This window comes from Ranitomeya variabilis, chromosome 2, assembly GCF_051348905.1.
Source record: "Ranitomeya variabilis isolate aRanVar5 chromosome 2, aRanVar5.hap1, whole genome shotgun sequence".
In the NCBI taxonomy this organism is placed as follows: Eukaryota; Metazoa; Chordata; class Amphibia; order Anura; family Dendrobatidae; genus Ranitomeya; species Ranitomeya variabilis.
In genome coordinates this window covers 1086489695-1086507805 of record NC_135233.1, presented here as the reverse complement: position 1 = coordinate 1086507805, position 18111 = coordinate 1086489695, and the positions used below count along the sequence as shown (strand labels likewise).

The 18111-nt window shown below is 42.9% G+C and overlaps 1 protein-coding gene across 1 annotated transcript; it reads right to left on the bottom strand.

The window, feature by feature from the left end:
• Positions 1-32: 32 nt before the first annotated feature.
• On the bottom strand, positions 33-17094 carry CTSB (cathepsin B). The gene is made up of 10 exons (XM_077291695.1): positions 17014-17094; positions 9296-9438; positions 8578-8669; positions 7238-7352; positions 7033-7151; positions 6080-6165; positions 3051-3197; positions 2694-2810; positions 2474-2602; positions 33-1361 (listed from the first exon to the last, which is right to left on the bottom strand). Exons 2-10 carry the CDS (start codon positions 9419-9421, stop codon positions 1285-1287), a joined length of 1008 nt encoding a protein of 335 aa, XP_077147810.1. The 5' UTR covers positions 9422-9438; positions 17014-17094; the 3' UTR covers positions 33-1284.
• Between the last annotated feature and the right edge of the window lie 1017 nt (positions 17095-18111).

The following is an 18111-nucleotide window of genomic DNA, read 5'->3' as shown; positions in this document are numbered from 1 at the left end:
ATCCCAAAATTAATAAATCAGATGTAGTCATATTAAAAAATGAAAACAAGGCATTTTATTGGCAAAAAAAAGTTACATTTTTTTTTTCTTTTTTTTTTTAAAGATAAAATCTAGTAATCAAATGGTTTATTGTGCAATCAGCTCTTTGTATAAAAACCAAATCAAAATAGGCGGCCATTGTACAAGTCAGCTGCTAGCAGATATATGGGCTCAGTGGTTAAGTGTTCAGACTTGTTCTCTAGGATTTAAAAGCCGTGACCGCTGAGAGTTTTTTTTTTGTGCAGACAGACGTGGCACCTTATGTAGAAGAACGCAGCCATGTATTTCTAATACTCAACAATCCCTTTCCCACAATTACTACTTCGGGCAACTGCAAATTAAAAATAAAAATTTTACCCAATGTAAAGTGGCCTCACGGACAACCCTCCAGTCTCAGCAGAATTAATTGCAGTCTAATTAGTTGAAATGACCAACACTTATGTTTTTTTGCCCACAGGTGAAAAAGAAACCAAACCACAACTTAGATTATGGCTTGGAAGAATCTGAACAGCGGTCGTACATGAGGACAATTAAAACAAGCTGACATGCCTGCCCACAATTACCAGCTTTCAGGGGAGTAGTGCGTTATTGCCCAGAAGAACTAGTTAGCCTTTATCAGTTTCACAGAGTCACAATGAACCTTAAAACAAAAATCAACTTTAGAACCCAAATTTCTGTCTGTGCCAGTTCTACTACCTTCTATTTCCATGGCAGTCAGATCACTATAATTTTCTATATAAAAATTGTAAATCAAAAAACAAAAAAAAAAAAAAAAAAAAAAAAACACAAACAAAAAAACACATTAAAATCCCTGCAGCTGCCACTAGGGGGAGCTCACTGTATACTTTTGGCTTTGATGTATACAGTTTGCTCCTCAGCTCCCTCTAGTGGATGCTTTAGTCAGCCGGAATAGAAAGGGGAAAAAAAAAAAAAAAAAATCTATATGGCAAGATATTAACATACTTTGAAGATGGGAATCCATTAAGACAAAATAAATGTTAACATTTCTATTTTCCATGGCATCATCCAACAACAGCACTGGGATTCTCACTATTCTACCAGCCATGACGATTGGTTCCAGATGTTTCCCCGATGACATAATCACATTCCATTGTCAGTTGTTGGGGAGAGGAAAAAAAAAAAAAATTATTTAAAAACAGAAATTTCAGTAAAAGAAAAAAAAAAATATATAAAATCCATTTGGCGCTAAAAGTTTCCTCTAAGATAAGACACAATTACTGGACATTAATTTTTTGGAACTCCAGCAACGATTTCAGACTCTATCCCGCAGTGATCCTCTCCACGAAGAATCTTGAAAAAACCTGTGGGGAATAAACAAATTAAAAGAAAAAGATAAGATATCTACATCTCCTAAATTACTAAAGGATGGTCAAGATGGAAATTGAAAGAATTGTACAAGATTAAAACATTACGGTTCCCAAAGAAGCCATGTGTCCAGTTATACCATGCACAATTTTGCAGTCAAGCCACTGATGGTTCACTTTCTTCAAGGACTTCTATATTGGCCCGATACCTGGGTGCAGGACACTTTTGCCGAACAGATCATGGATAAATGGGGGTTACTGGTCTACACTGGGTTTCCATCTCAATGGTTACTCATGATCCCACATAATTCATAAATAACTATGGCCAGAACCAGAGGGCTCAAGATAGTTAGGGCTCTATAGGGACTGTGTGGTGCCATATGGTGCCCCTGGAGCGATTCTTCCCTACTATAAAAGGGTTAACGTAGAACAAGTCCATACGGCATATAGTGGAACATATAGAAGCAGTAGGATGTAGAAGGTCCACCCCTAGACTTCTGCGCTGTATTAAGGAATTATACAACTTGTATAGCACACTTGTGGGCCACCATTTTAAATTCTGGACCTTTTACAAATGATCAGGTCAAAATCATGACCAGTCCTCCATATCTACATGGATCAGGGGACCACAAGACCTTAAAAATGTAGTAATCTGGAAGCCTCTATGGGAGGAATTGAGGAAGGTGTAATAGAATATCCAAGCCTCTTGTAGATCCATACAATAGATTTGGTGGTTGGAAGACAGAAGGCTGAGGCCTAGGGAGAAATGAATGTGCCCGATGTTTGCTTGGTTATCAAAGGGCTGCTCCTCAGAGGCGGGGTATAACGCTTGGCTAAACCATAATATTCTGATGTGTACGTGGTCCAACTTCTAAAACCCCCTAAGATTGAGCAATACGAGGCCATAGCACTAGTTTATAGTGTGCAGCCATGACTAGGAGTTTAGTGATCGGACATCACTAAACATCCTTGTGATAAGTTTTCTTCCCTTTGATAGGGAGTGGGACATGTTAGTTGCACATATAGCAGGGTTGAATTCACCTGAAGCTTCTACAGTACTACCCAGATTGCAAAATGCCAGAAGAACAACAAGAGAAATGCAGCCATACCTTTATCGCCCCAGTCAGTATTCCAAGAGTTGGCACAGAGCCAGTAGGGAGTACTGTCCTCCACACCCCATCCAAGGATCTTAATAGCGTGACCTCCGATCTCCTCACCGGTCGTGTGACGGTACACTCCTGCAGAAGAAAATATAATGCGAGGAAGTCATCGGCGTTTCCACAGCTGGAGGAACAGCTACCAACAACCACGAATTCCATAGATGCCCACCTGACTTGTATGTAGGGAAGTCCTCATAAACCAAGAAAGCACCCTCTACTGGACCATTCTTGTAGATCTCGGCCTTGATTTCTTCCTGGCTGCTTGGGACATTGTAGGAATCAGAACCTAAAAAAAGGTGAAGATAAAGATGTCACCACCATCTATGATAAGTCGCAGGACAGAGCCACTATCTAATGGAGATTGGTCAGGATCATCCAACCATGCCTGCAGGTAACGAGACAGACAAAACCTGTGGTCTACGCAACTAACATTTACACCAAGCCTGGCAAACGGCATGCTAATGTGAGGTATGTGGTTGTGCAAGTTGTACCAATACGTCCACATGTCTGGCAGGCCGTCACTCACCCAAGTGCTTGTCCTTGCTGTAGTCTGGACCGTAGCCGGGCTCGCACTTCTTCTCGCATTTCGGAGTTTCTCCTTCCTCTCCCTTACATGCGGGACGGGAGCCATTGACGTGGTGCTCGCAGGGTGGGATGGAGTATGGTCGGCAGCCTAGGTAAGAGCAAGATGTACATGACCTCACCAGAAAGGGGCGCTCTAATGGGCAGTTCAATAACGAGACTGGTTTCCCACAAGCCTATGTGCTCATGATGTAAATACCAGTGTGGCTGGGGATAATAAAGGGCATCATGAGTGACTCAGGCTTCGAGCTCCTCAGAGGGTCAAGTTGTCTAATACAGAAGCTAACGTTTGGGGACTCAAGAAAAAATAAATAAATTATATATATTTATTAAACTTCAGGGGAAAAAGAAAAAAAGTCACTGTAGACACCATCTATAAAAGATGATAGAAAATGAATAGAGAGCTTAGATATCCTAATATATGGATACATCCACAAGTACATTCCAGATCTTGTTTTGCCAAAAAGTACAAAATTTTATTTACCCAAACAAGACAGTAACAGTATACAGTTGGTACGGAAAGTATTCAGACCACTTTAAATTATTCACTCTCTCATTGCAGCCATTTCAGGAATTCAAAAAAGTTCATTTTTTCTCATTAATGTGCACTCTGCACCCCATCTTGACTGAAAAAAAAAACACCCCAAACAAACAGAAATGCAGTAATTTTTGCAAATTTATTAAAAGAAAAACTGAAATATCACATGGTCATAAGTCTTTAGACACTTTGCTCAGTGTTGAGTAAAAGCACCTTTTGAGCTAGTACAGCCATGAGTCTTCTTGGAAACGATACAAGTTTTTCACCCCTGGATTTGGGGATCCTCGGCCATTCTTCCTTGCAGATCCTCTCCAGTTCCATCAGGTTGGATGGTGAACGCCATTTTCAGGTCTCTCCAGAGATGCTCAGTTGGGTTTAGGTCAGGGCTCTGGCTGGGCCGGTCAAGAATGGTCACAGAGTTGTTCTGAAGCCGCTCCTTTGTTATTTTAGCTGTGTGCTTAGGGTCATTGTCTTGTTGGAAGATGAACCTTCTGCTAAGTCTGAGGTCCAGAGCACTCTGGAAGAGGTTTTCATCCAGGATATCTCTGTACTCGGCCACATTCATGTTTCCTTTAATGGCAACCAGTCGTCCTGTCCCTGCAGCTGAAAAACACCCCCATAGCATGATGCTGCCACCACCATGTTTTACTGTGGGGATTGTATTGGGCAGGTGATGAGCAGTGCCTGGTTTTCTCCACACATATCGCTTAGAATTATCACCAAAAAGTTCTATCTTTGCCTCATCAGACCAGAGAATCTTATTTCTCATAGTCTGGGAGTCCTTCAGGTTTTTTAGTAAACTATGCGGGCTTTCATATGTGTTGCACTGAGGAGAGGCTTTCGTTGGGCCACTCTGCCATAAAGGCCTGACTGGTGGAGGCTGCAGTGAGAGGTGACTTTGTGGAACTTTCTCCCATCGCTCTACTGCATCTCTGGAGCTCAGCCACAGTGATCTTAGGGTTCTTTACCTCTCTCACCAAGGCTCTTCTCCCATGATTGCTCAGTTTGGCTGGACGGCCAGGTCTAGGAAGACTTCTGGTGGTCCAAACTTCTACCATTTAAGGATTATGGAGGCCACTGTGCTCTTAGGAACCTTGAGTACTGCAGAAATTCTTTTGTAACCTTGGCCAGATCTGTGCCTTGCCACAATTCTGTCTCTGAGCTCCTTGGCCAGTTCCTTTGACCTCATGATTCTCATTTGGTCTGACATGCACTGTGAGCTGTGAGGTCTTATATAGACAGGTGTGCGCCTTTCCAAATCAAGTCCTATCAGTTTAATTTAAACACAGTTGAACGCCAATAAAGGAGTAGAACCATCTCAAGGAGGATCACAAGGAAATGGACAGCATGTGACTTACATATGAGTGTCTGAGCAAAGGGTCTGAATACTTATGACCATGTGATAGTTCAGTTTTTCTTTATTAAATTTGCAAAAATGTCTACTTTTTTTTTTCAGTCAAGATGGGGGCCAGAGTGTACATTAGTGAGAAAAAAAAAATGAACTTGTTTGAATTTACCAAATGGCTGCAATGAAACAGAGCGAAAACTTTAAAGGGGTCTGAATATTTTCCGTACCCACCTTATGTAGATCCTTATAGCAGATTACATCATATAAAACCCGGCCGGCAACAATACAACCATGGAGCGAACATAGACATACAATGTCAAAGGGAGAGTAAAGGGAGGCCCAAAATAGAGTCTTAAAGGCAGACCACACCATAAATTGCCGTGTGCTGTGTCATCCCCCTACGAAATCCTAAGAAGGGAATGGAGGAGATAATTGTGTGCTCAAGTAGTGTCCAGTCTACTCAGATTTGACAGTCTGTTAATGCAGACAAGAGTGCATAGAATCATCCAAAGAGAAACAAGTAATGCTGACACAAATGATCTAAGTGTAATGAACAGGGGCCCCGACGCACGTTTCGCTTTGGTTTCCTTGGGGGAAACTTTTTGGACCAGACTGGACACTACTTTTGCACACAATTATCTCCTCCATTCCCTCCCTTCTTAGGATTTTGTAGGGGGGGGACGACATAGAAGACGGAATTTATGGTGTCTACATTTTTAAGACCCTATTTTGGGCCTCCCCTTGCTCGTTCGCTCCATGGTTGTATTGTTGTCTGCCTGATTTTATATCTGCTATATGGATCGACATATACTGTTACTGTCTTGTTTATGTGTGTTTGGATAAATAAAATAATTTTGTACTTTTTGGCAAAGCAAGATCTGGAATTTGCTTTGATATATCCATATTTATTAGGACAGCTCTTCATTTTCTACAGTTTTTGGAGACTATCCTTCATTAAGGAATATGTTCTCTGGATTATTCTCTTATTCTGGCCTTTTTTTCTATAAAGGATGATGTAGCTGTGATTAATCCAAAGCTCTGCCTCAGTCTATACGTTTAAGCCTTCACCTCCACATGACGTGCTCACCAATGTGCGAATCATACAAGCCGCCGGATACAAGACCCTTCTCCGTCCAGAAACTCCACGCACCAGCCGGGTACCCTCCATTACAGCTGGAAAACAGAAGACATTTTTGGAAGTTAAACAACGCAGTAATGCAACCCGAATCCTCAGCCGACACCACCCCGAAAGCAACTAATTAAGACCCAAGATTTACATAAATCACTTCCTCTCAAATCGGCAAATAAATGAGGGAAATTGGTACAATCCAACTCTCAAATGCAAAGAGACATCTGACTAAGTGGAAACTAAGGGGTCGCCAAGTTCCTATACAGATAAAACGGTGGCTACAAGGGGCATTGAAAAAGGGGTCTAAAGAGTCTATGTACAGCCTTAGTTTTCATTTGCTTAGTAAAGCAACTTTCTAAATAGTCTATTACAAAAAGTGCTACAGTCTCCTTACATCCTATATGTAGCAGAGTGATCTGCAAAGATGTTACAAGTCTATCAGAAGTACTGCTCCTGTCTGCTCTTCCCCCACTACCACTCTTTGTTCGATAAAAAAGCAGCTAGGGGCCAAGGGTCTGAACACAGATTTCCATAGTGCGGAGAGGAGATAAAGCATGTGTAGTCTCAGGGAGGGCAGAGGAGAGAGAGAGAAAAAAAAAAAAAAAAAGCGTATAGCAAAAGAGGAAAGCACACGAAGAGGAAACTCAGGATAGAATCTGTATCCTAGATACTCAGATACAGCCTATAACGACAAGAAAGACACTCATAAGAAAAACTGTATAATAATATATCCTAAGAGACTGGAAAAAAAATTATAAATAAAAATGCTCTGTGGGTACTGCTTTTGTTGCCCGTTTTCCTCTTCCATAGGGAGAAAGTCTACTAAATTCAAGACTTTCGGGTGCACTATCCGGTACTAAGACAACGTGTGCGCATGCACAATCCCATCTCACCAGGGCTAGGATACTTACCCCATTCCACACTCCGATCCGCAGCAAGACAGAAGATCTTCTGCAGATATCTCCACGTTTACCTTCCCGTTGGAGTGCACACAGACCCGGTCTGACATGGCCTCCACCGCACCAAATGCCTATGGCAGACAAAGCTGGTGAGAAACATCTGAGAGAGACAGTAAATTGGAGAGTAGTCCTGATGGAAAAGTTGCTTTATACTAACCCAGCAGGATCCACAGGAGCCCTGGTCTCGAATCTCCTTGATTGTAGGACAGTTTGGCCAAGCCTCCCTGGAGTCAAAGTTATCGGGCAGATTCATTTTGTCAGCAAATGAATACCTAAAAACATAAAGATACACTGCCATTAGGAGAAGAAAAAACCCTTACACAAAGACATTAGGTTCGATCACCAATTGTCTCGTTATCTCTTAATGCCATTCTTTGCTCCCCCCCCCCAGAAAAAAAAAAAAAAAATTAAAGCTCCCTAATAAGTGTCATGTTACAGAGTCAGGTACACTGCAATAACTGACCCAAGCTCTATGAGAACTCTTGGGTGAAATCCATCCCATGCACTGCGGTGCATTGTGGGAGCTGCAGTGTTTGTATCAACTAGTGATCAGTAGACCAACATGATTAACTTTTTAGATATACTGTACATTGTATCTCAATCCACAACAAAAAACAAGATTTTCCAGTCACCGGCAGGAGCCAGAGCATTGCCCAAGTTGTGTTTTTCTTGATATCCAAAAAAAGGTTCAGGAAAAAAAATTAAATATAAAAAAGGGGGATAAGGAAATGGGCTTCACGTTTGCTTTCCACCAATACATTGACACCATGGCAGTCATTACAATGCTTGGTTATGAAAAACAGGATAAATGAACTCAGCTCCTTGAGGACTCTTGGGTGAAAGCAGTTTATTTTAACTCAAAGCCATTTTGTTTTTGGTTTAGTTCATGGTTCTTCAGAATAATAAGTGGCTTTGTTTGTTTTCTTTACAAATATCTAAGGCTGTGGAGAACTTTACAATTTTACATACAGGGCTCTAATAGAGTTCCCTTCTCTACCAACAGGACAGTTCCCAGCACTATGCCTACTCCCTTTGAAACAAGCGCTGGCAGTGTTTATGCACAGAGCATCAGGACCCATCACCTGCCAACCTTGGACTGTTTGCGCACCAGTCACTTTGTACTTCTAAGTAGCAGTGCTGGAAAATTTTACAAAAAAAAAAATGTATTATAATTTTATCCAAAAAAAAAAAAAAAAAAATGTAATAAAAAAGTATTAAATAATTAACCACCACCAACAAATGTTCAAGAGAAAAGGGACTTATGAATACAAATACAAAGCACTTTTGGACTTGACAGGTCCTCTTTAAGGAGCATGACCTTATAGTCACAGACCAGAGCACTGGGAGGGTATATGCGGCCCTCCTAAAATCTGAGCTGGTGATATCCAAAATGGCACTAATGATTTATAAGTTAGAGAACAGAATTCTGAATGCAGATTTAGGTGCAATAATGGAGAGAACACAATGCTGATCGATATTATAAGACCCGCGTCCTACCTGACCGGCAGAATCTTCTTGCTTCCTCCTACAATTGTCCCACAGAGTCTCTTCACATAACCAAAGTCAGCGTTCGGAAAGTTATGCCCAGCCTAAGAAAGATGGCGTGGAGGATGACAAGTTAGGATCTAGCTTTAGTTTTCAGCAGCTAGATATCTGTTCACTTCTTTGGCAGATTAATTAAAATAAATAAATAAATTGAAGTCGCCTTCCAGCTGCTTTAAAATTTCCCAATGAGCCCATCCCCCTCTGACTACATAACAGCCAGCTCGTAGTCATTGGGGAATGGAAAACGTCTGAGAAGTTCAGAACTTTGAGGCAAACCTATATAGGCTGCATTGAAATCAAATCAATAGTTTTCAAGCTCTGATTCCTGGTGATGGATGGAGACATTCTAGTTTTCTTCAAGGTTGAACACTTATCTTGAGCATCTCAAATTAACACTGGCGGCTCAGTATAAGAGAAATCTGATGGACAGAATGAGTGTTAAGCATCTGGTTGTAAAACTGCTTGCTGTCAGTGAATGGAACAGAAGTAAATACTGTTTAAATGGCAAGGAAAATAATTTATTATTATTTTTATTATTATTATTATCCAGCCAGGTTTGCATTATTTCCTTATCCACATGCTAAATTTCCAATGAGTGTTTATATAGATCCAACAAATATAGTTTCCCCTCCATAGCACAGCCCACCACCCTTCACGGACCCTCACTCACCTTCCATGTAGTATTTAGCTTATTAATATAATTGACCATTTCACCGGACAGAGGCTTGAAATATGGGACATTGCGGGTGCTGGCGCAGGAGGCCAAAACACAGAGTACGGCCAGAGATTGCCACATTGTTGCGGGATTTCTCCCTGTGGAAAGATACAACGTATCAAATTAGTTAAAAAATTCAATTTAAAAAAGGAATAGAACAAAAATACAAACGACTGCTCCTGGTTATCAGCCATTTTAGACAGTGGAGATGCTCATTTTTCAAGCAGAAGATTGAGAACATCAGAGACAGTTTAGCTCGACAACCTCCAGAGCCCTTCCTCCCGACTTCCCAGCCCTCCACCTCCAAAACCAACTTCTCCACCATTACAGAAGACAGACTCACCACTCTACTCTCAGGATCGCATCTCACCACCTGTGCACTTGACCCGATATCATCCCACTTCATCCCAAACCTCACCACAATCTTCATCCCAACCCTAACCCATCTCTTCAACCTATCACTAACAACTGGTGTTTTCCCCTCATGCTTCAAACATGCCTCAATCACACCTATCCCCAAAAAGCCTTCTCTTGACCCATCCTCTGTATCTAGCTATCGCCCTACATCACTTCTCCCCTATGCCTCAAAACTACTGGAATAAAAAAAAAAAAAAAAAGTCCATCTTGAACTGTCCTCCAAGCTCTCCTCCTGCTCCCTCTTCGACCGCTTACAATCTGGCTTCCGGTCACACTACTCCACTGAAACTGCCCTAACTAAGGTCACCAATGATCTATTATCCGCCAAGAGCAAGCAACACTACTCTGTCCTCCTCCTCCTCGACCTGTCAGCTGCCTTTGACACAATGGACCATTCCCTATTATTACAGGCCCTCTCATCCCTTGGCATCACAGACTTGGCTCTAGCCTGGATCTCGTCCTATCTAACAGACCGGACATTCAGCGTCTCCCACTCACACACCACCTCCTCACCTCGGCCCCTATCTGTCGGAGTCCCACAAGGTTCATTCCTTGGGCCCCTGCTCTTCTCCATTTACACCTTTGGCCTGGGACAGCTCATAGAATCTCACGGTTTTCAGTATCACCTCTATGCTGATGACACACAGATCTACATCTCTGGACCAGATATCACCTCCCTACTAACCAGAATCCCTCAATGTCTGTCCACTATTTCATCCTTCTTCTCCGCTAGATTTCTGAAACTTAACATGGACAAAACAGAATTCATCATCTTTCCCCCATCTGACGCGACCCCCCCAATGAACCTATCCATTACAGTAAATGGCTGCCCACTCTCCCCAGTCCCACAAGCTCGCTGCCTCGGGGTAATCCTTGACACTGATCTCTCCTTCAAACCACATATCCAAGCCCTTTCCACTTCCTGCCGACTTCAACTCAAAATATTTCCTGGATCCATTCATTCCTAAACCAAGAATCTACAAAAACCCTAGTCCATGCCCTCATCATCTCTCGCCTTGACTACTGCAACCTCCTGCTCTGTGTCCTCCCCTCTAACACTCTCGCACCCCTCCAATCTATTCTAAACTCTGCTGCCCGACTAATCCACCTGTCCCCCCGCTATTCCCCAGCCTCTCCCCTCTGTCAATCCCTTCACTAGCTCCCCATTACCCAGAGACTCCACTACAAAACCCTAACCATGACATACAAAGCCATCCACAACCTGTCTCCTCCATACATCTGTGACCTCGTCTCCCGGTACTTTCCTGCACGCAACCTCCAATCCTCACAAGATCTCCTTCTCTACTCCCCTCTTATCTCCTCTTCCCACAATCACATACAAGACTTCTCCCTCGTATCACCCCTACTCTGGAACCCTCTACCACAACACATCAGATTCTCGCCTACCATCGAAACCTTCAAAAAGAACCTGAAGACCCACCTCTTCCGACAAGCCTACAACCTGCAGTAACCACCGATCAACCAAACCGCTGCATGACCAGCTCTACCCTCACCTACTGTATCCTCACCCATCCCTTGTAGATTGTGATCCCTCGCGGGCAGAGTCCTCTCTCCTCCTGTACCAGTTATGACTTGTATTGTTCAAGATTATTGTACTTGTTTTTATTATGTATACCCCTCCTCACATGTAAAGCGCCATGGAATAAATGGAGCTATAATATTATTATTACTGCTGAGTGACTCTTCCCAAAGTTGCAAACTGCCTCTTCAGAGCGGTAGATTACTTTAACTCTAGTGCCACCTACTGAAAGTAGCAATAGTAAAAAAACAAAAACAAAACATCAACCCTTTAACAAGCTCTGCCACCAGATAATCTATTTGCAGACACAAGTTTCAGGCCATTTGCCTCTCATCAGTGCAAAGCAAGTGATCTGATTTGGCTGTACGAGAGGACTCTGGTATCCAGGGGCAAGTAGCACTAGAATTCTAGCCTCATTCCTCACTGAAGAGACAATTTGCATATGTCTCAGAGAAGTGCATGGCCTATAAGGCTATGTGCACACGATGCGGATTTTGCTGCAGATCCGCAGCAGTTTCCCACGCGTTTACAGTACAATGTAAACCTATGGGAAACAGAAAACGCTTTACACATGCTGCGGGGAAAAAAAAAAAAGCTCGGAAACGCAGCGGTTTACATTCTGCAGCATGTCAATTCTTTGTGCGGAATCCGCAGTGGGTTTACACCTGCTCCACTATAGAAAACCGCGGTAAATCTGCAGTAAAAAAAAAAAAAAAAGCAGTGCTTTTGCACTGCGGATTTATCAAATCTGCTGCGGAAAAATCCGCAGTGGACCTCTTCTACGTGTGCACATACCCTAAGTCTCCTTACACAGGCAGGTTGCTTCTTCCTTAAAGAAAAAAAATAAAAAAAATATATAAATATAAATATATATATATATAGCAAAACGTCGATACGCCACATCCTTCTCCAAGATCAAAGTGCCATGTGACAGATCACCAGAGATATTTGCCTCAAGACAGAAATTGCAATAAAAGGGGGGAGATGCTATAGAACGATCCCTTACTGTGAAGATACAGGAAGGTTCTAGGAGCGGTGTCCCCCTTCTTCAGGTCTCTCCTAGCCATTGACCATATGACTGCATTATATGGTCACGTAGTCTTATCAATAGATGACAGGGATTACTAGAATAAATGTAACTTGTGACAAGAACCCCTTTAATTGTTAAAAGTCAACGACTTATGATACATAGGATTTTAGCTCCAGAATATATGGGGCAAGTCAAGAGTGATGACTCAATCATCTGGAGCAGGTTCATCATTACCCTACAGGAATCTGGAAACCACCATCATAAATTATAGAAAAAAAAAAAAATCCTCCCATTTGTGTTCTAGCATTAATGGCCGATGAAGTGGTTTTTCCTGCATTTACCATCAGGTACAATTACAGATCAGTGCATGTAGGTCACCGACGTACCAGTTACACCAGTTAAAATTGCATCTGCAGAGTAGAAGCGCAGGTCATGTCAATGGTCGATAGCTGGGATTAGCGGATGATGATGGTCAGGTTCGACCAAAGTTTGGTTCGGGTGTGAGAGCTCTACTCGAACCCCATAGAAGTCAATGGGGACCTGAACCTTGATGCTTTTAAAGGGTCTCCAACTGGGAGAAGTCAGTGTTCAGGATTCAGCCACGGACAGTCCGGTACGAACTCTCAACTTTACAGTACAGGTTCGCTCATCTCTACTTAGGAGGAACCCTGTAAAGTTGTGTTTTTTTTCTCCTCTTTTTAAAAGTCGTTTTCCTATTAGAGGGACTTATTAGGACACTATAGGGGGGAGATGATGTCAAATGCTCCTCCTGACCCCCTGTAAGGCCAAATTTGATAGCTGCCATGTAAAACTTTAGCTCATTTCTGCAGGAAACTTTTTTTTTGAAAACTACACACCAGCACGAGGTTTCAGAAATCTCATACACTTTGATGATACAGTAAAACGCTGCGTTTATCAGCAAAAGCGCAACGTGTGAATAAGCCATTCGTTCTGCTCTTTGCAGAGGGTCTCGGGGACCACCCATCTCTATCTATTGCCTTTACATGCATGACTTACGGGGATGGGAGGGGGCGTTTCATTACAGACCTCAATGATCGCACCTTTAAGGAGGACCACCCCTCTAAGTGTAAGCGCCGATCATGTACAGTTATGTATTCACTTTAGGCTCCGGTTACGAGACGACAGACAGCGGCCAAGTGTTGTACTCCGGAGCGGCGTCTGTTGTATCAACAGTCACAGGAGGCTACGTCTCACCGGTATCAACACTGGATATCACTTTCTAGGAGGCGGAAGATCTCATGAGGTTTATACAATGACTACATCACCTTTTACTGCAATCCCCCCAATTTCTGTAACCGTAATGTCTCCTTGTAGCCAAGGTCCCTCCTGCAGAATTCAGGTCATCTATGGCAGCTTGTATTCTGCAGATCCCACAACAGGAACAATTCTCAAGTAGAACTGGACTTTATCCGGTCAGCAAACCAGACCATAAATGCAAACTAAAGCCCCCTGTTAAGCCAAGCCTGACGTGCCAGCGTGAGGAGACTTGTAGGCCATGCATGCTCTTCTGTGAAAGGAAATATGCAAATGGTCTCTAAATAAAAAAAAAAAAAACTTTTCTATAGGGATACAAGGCACACACACAGCCGGCTCAAAAAAGGAGAGTTGTCCCATTAAGATGGCCAACCGCGCACATTTACTGACCATACGCTCCTGCAAGTCTCCTACAAGCACGTAAGAAAGAACCAAGAATATTAATGTGAAATGGAAACCACAAAACCATTTTCTTTATTATTTATTCATTATATTAGACCTTTGCTGATCACACACACATCTCTAAAATCTCTCCAAATCCACGGAGTCACCGCCTCCACAGCTCAAACACAAGCTTTTAAAATGGCTGCATCATGTCAGGACAGGCCCAAGATCCAAAGTAGAAGGTCGCTGAAGAGACATCACGGTGCGCGTGATATTACAGCAAGGTCTCCACTAAGGAGCTTTTAACCCCTTCAAGACATTGCCCTTTTCCATTTTTGCATTCTCGTTTTTCGCTCCCCTCCTTCCCAGTGCCATAACTTTTATTTTTCCATCAATATGGCCATGTGAGGGCTTATTTTTTGCGGGACGAGTTGTACTTTTGAACGACACCATTGGTTTTACCATGTCGTGTACTAGAAAACGGGAAAAAAAAAATTCCAAGTGCGGTGAAATTGCAAAAAAGTGCAACCCCACACTTGCTTTTTGTTTGGCTTTTTTGCTAGGTTCACCAAATGCTAAAACTGACCTGCCATTATGATTCTCCAGGTCAGTACGAGTTCATAGACACCTAACATGACTAGGTTATTTTTTATCTAAGTGGTGAAAAAAAACTTCCAAACTTTGCAAAAATAAAAATAAAAAATAAAAAAATTGTGCCATTTTCCGTTACCCATAGCGTCTCCATTTTTCGTGATCTGGGGTCAGATGAGGGCTTATTTTTTGTGTGCCAAGCTGGCGTTTTTAATGATACCAATTCGGTGCAGATACGTTCTTTTGATCGCCCGTTATTGCATTTTAATTCAATGTTGCAGCAACCAAAAAAACGTAATTCTGGGGTTTCTAATTTTTTTTCTCGCTACGCTGTTTAGCGATCTGGTTAATGCCTTTTTTTTTTTTCTTCCACTTTTACCATGCTTCAATAGCCTCCATGGAAGACTAGAAGCTGGCACAACTCGATCGACTCAGCTACATAGGAGCGAAGCATAGCTCTCCCCTATGTAGCCACATTACAGGCTTGGTATGAGCACCGGCCACAGGGGGGCGCTCACAGCAAGCCAGCATCAACAAACAGAGGTCTCAAGGAGACCTCTGGTTGTTATGCCAACGCATCGCTGACCCCCGATCATGTGCTGGGGGTTGGCAATGCGCTCATTTCCGGCCTGATGGCCGGAAGCGGTAGTTAAATGCCGCTGTCAGCATCTGATAACGGCATTTAACTAGTTAATAGCGGCGGGTGAACCACAATTGCGATTGTGAGCACATGTCAGCTGTTCAAAACAGCTGACATGTCCCGGCTTTGATGCGGGCTCACCACTGCAGCCCGCATCAAAGCGGGGGTATTGACCTCCGCATTAATAGTACGGCGGAGGTCGGTAAGGGGTTAACTTAGTGTTTGCATGGCATAATGTACAAAATTAAATAAAAAAACTTTAAAAAAAAAAATATGTAGGAGGCTCCATAGGCATGTAGGTCATCGGAAGCTGAACAAAAGGATACCTTGATGTCTGCGATCTGATGAACAGTTCCTGACAAATCCATGTTTTTCTTATATGCAAATGAGCCGAATATAACTTTCTGGCCTGCCTCCGGAGATCTTTAAAACTCAATTACATATTTGGTAAAAACGTGTATTTCTCAGGAACCGTTCATTGGATCGCAGACATCAAGGTGTCATTTGATTCACCCTTCGATGACCTACGTGTCTATATAGACGGTTTAGGAGGGTTGCTCCTTCTGACAGATCGCCTTTAAGTCAATCATGGGAAGATGAACACTCGCTTTGAAGATAAATGCCTAATTTAACGACTATTGACAAGGCAACACCTTTCAGTACAAAGTCACAGATTGCTGGAGATCCTGCTGCCATCAGACTATTTTGCCAGTTGTGTAATAAGGAGATTTCCATTATGAATATATTATATATTTTTATTATTTTTTTTTTTTAAATAATAAAATCCTGTTCAGGCAATTTCCCCTAAAGTGTCAATTCCTTAGTTAAAAAAAAAAACAAAAACACCCTTCTGTATTTCTGTAAGCTCCTGTACTGAAGGATTAGTCCCAGAGTAGCAGGGGTCAGCCATGGAGTAAACAAGGGCCGGGCACAAACATGTGACTGCGCTATAATCAGTACATCGCAGTATAAACAGGGACGTAGCTACAATCGGTGCAGGGGACGCAATCACACCCTGGAGCCTAGGGGCCCCCAAAAGTCCTTATAACCTATATAAAAAGACCAATGCTATTGAAGACTGGCAATAATTGGGGTCCATAGCATCAGATTACACCACCGAGTATAAAGCTACAATAATTATATAAAAAAAAAGGTCATTTCAGAGGTCAGAGAGGCTGCAATTAAGAAGGAAGGAGAATGATGATGATGATGGTGATGTCAGAGGAGCTGGGGAAACCCAGGCACCAGGGCAGGAACTGTTGTGCTGTGCAGGGGGAGGGGGATTTAGTGTCTCCACAGCCAGCAATGCCTAGAATTACACCAAATTCCCCTGGAACTGCGCAGCTGGATACACAATACAGAAGCTCCATAGTTAAAGAAGAACCAGAAGTCCCAGCCTGGGTAATAACCTAGCACTTGTAGTCCTACCAGCTGGATCACCTCCCCCCAGCACAGGCAGGAAGTGACTGGTTACATTGTATCCACAGCAAAGTCTATTTGTAAACAACAAACATTTGACTCTTTCCGAAAGAAAAGAAAATAAAAAAAATCATTGAGTCCCAGCTGTAGCCCCTCTAATAGCTGCAGTTTAAAGACCCTGTAAAGAGAGATCAGCGCATGCGCAGTAACTACTCAGCTCTATCAAGACAGAAGCAGTTGTTACATTGTATCCTGCGGTATATAGTGAGCGCCCAGGACTATGCAGAGCGCACACTGCACAGGACTATGCAGAGCCCACCCTGCAGGCAGGGAAACATAAGGGGGATACAATACAAGCACAAGCAGCAGAGCCTTACCCAGGAGAGCAGCAGACACAGAGGAGCTGGGGATGTGCAGGGAGGAAGCAGCCTCCTCCTCCTTATATAAGCAGCCATGCACCTCCCTATACAGCGCCTGACTCCTCACATGACTGCAGGTCGCCCACCCAGCACATGGCACACAGGGCACTTACTCATGAGGCTGTGTGATGCCCACAGACACTAACAGGTTCATCCACTATTGTGTTTTCCAGTTCTGCGGCTTCTTCCCTCCATTTATTGTCTATTTTGCTGGGGATATTAAAGGGATATTACCAGAATTCCCATCTCTCACGTTCCCATGTGTTCACCTGGCTGTGCCCCAATATGGTTCATCAGATTGGTCACTTCTCCCCATGTCATGGTGGTAAATTAATGTAGTGACCGTGTATCTGTGTGCATTCATGGATGTAGTGAGCGTGCATCTGTGTGCATTCATGGATTTAGAGAGCGTGCATCTGTGTGCAATCATGGAATTAGGCTGGTTTCACACTTGCGTTTTTGTCTGCAGCGTTTTTTGCACAAAAAACGCATGCGTTTTTTCCCCCTATATTTAACATTGAAAACGCATGCGTTTTTTTTGTTTGCGTTTGGTCGCGTTTTCAAACGCATGCGTTTTTATAGAAAAACCCCAGAAAACAGACTAAAAAGCCACCCACCACCATCAAGGTGATAAAAGGGATCCAAACCCTAACCCTAACTCTACCCCTAACCTCACCCCTAACCGTTTAATGAACATTTTCTGACAGTCATAGTGCCACGTATTTAAGTGCCACGTACCACGTATTTCAGTGCCACGTATTTCAGTGCCACGTACCACGTATTTCAGTGCCACGTACCACGTATTTCAGTGCCACGTATTTCAGTGCCACGTACCACGTATTTCAGTGCCACGTATTTCAGTGCCACGTATTTCAGTGCCACGTACCACGTATTTCAGTGCCACGTACTTCAGTGCCACGTATTTCAGTGCCACGTATTTCAGTGCCACGTATTTCAGTGCCACGTACCACGTATTTCAGTGCCACGTATTTCAGTGCCACGTATTTCAGTGCCACGTATTTCAGTGCCACGTATTTCAGTGCCACGTACCACGTA

Coding starts and splice junctions, on each gene's coding strand:
- CTSB (XM_077291695.1), bottom strand. CDS start 9,421: ATGTGGCAATCTCTGGCCGTACTCTGTGTTTTGGCCTCCTGCGCCAGC. Junction 8,670..9,295: donor AGCTAAATACTACATGGAAG/GTGAGTGAGGGT, acceptor CATCTTTCTTAG/GCTGGGCATAACTTTCCGAA. Junction 1,362..2,473: donor TACTGACTGGGGCGATAAAG/GTATGGCTGCAT, acceptor TATTCCCCACAG/GTTTTTTCAAGATTCTTCGT.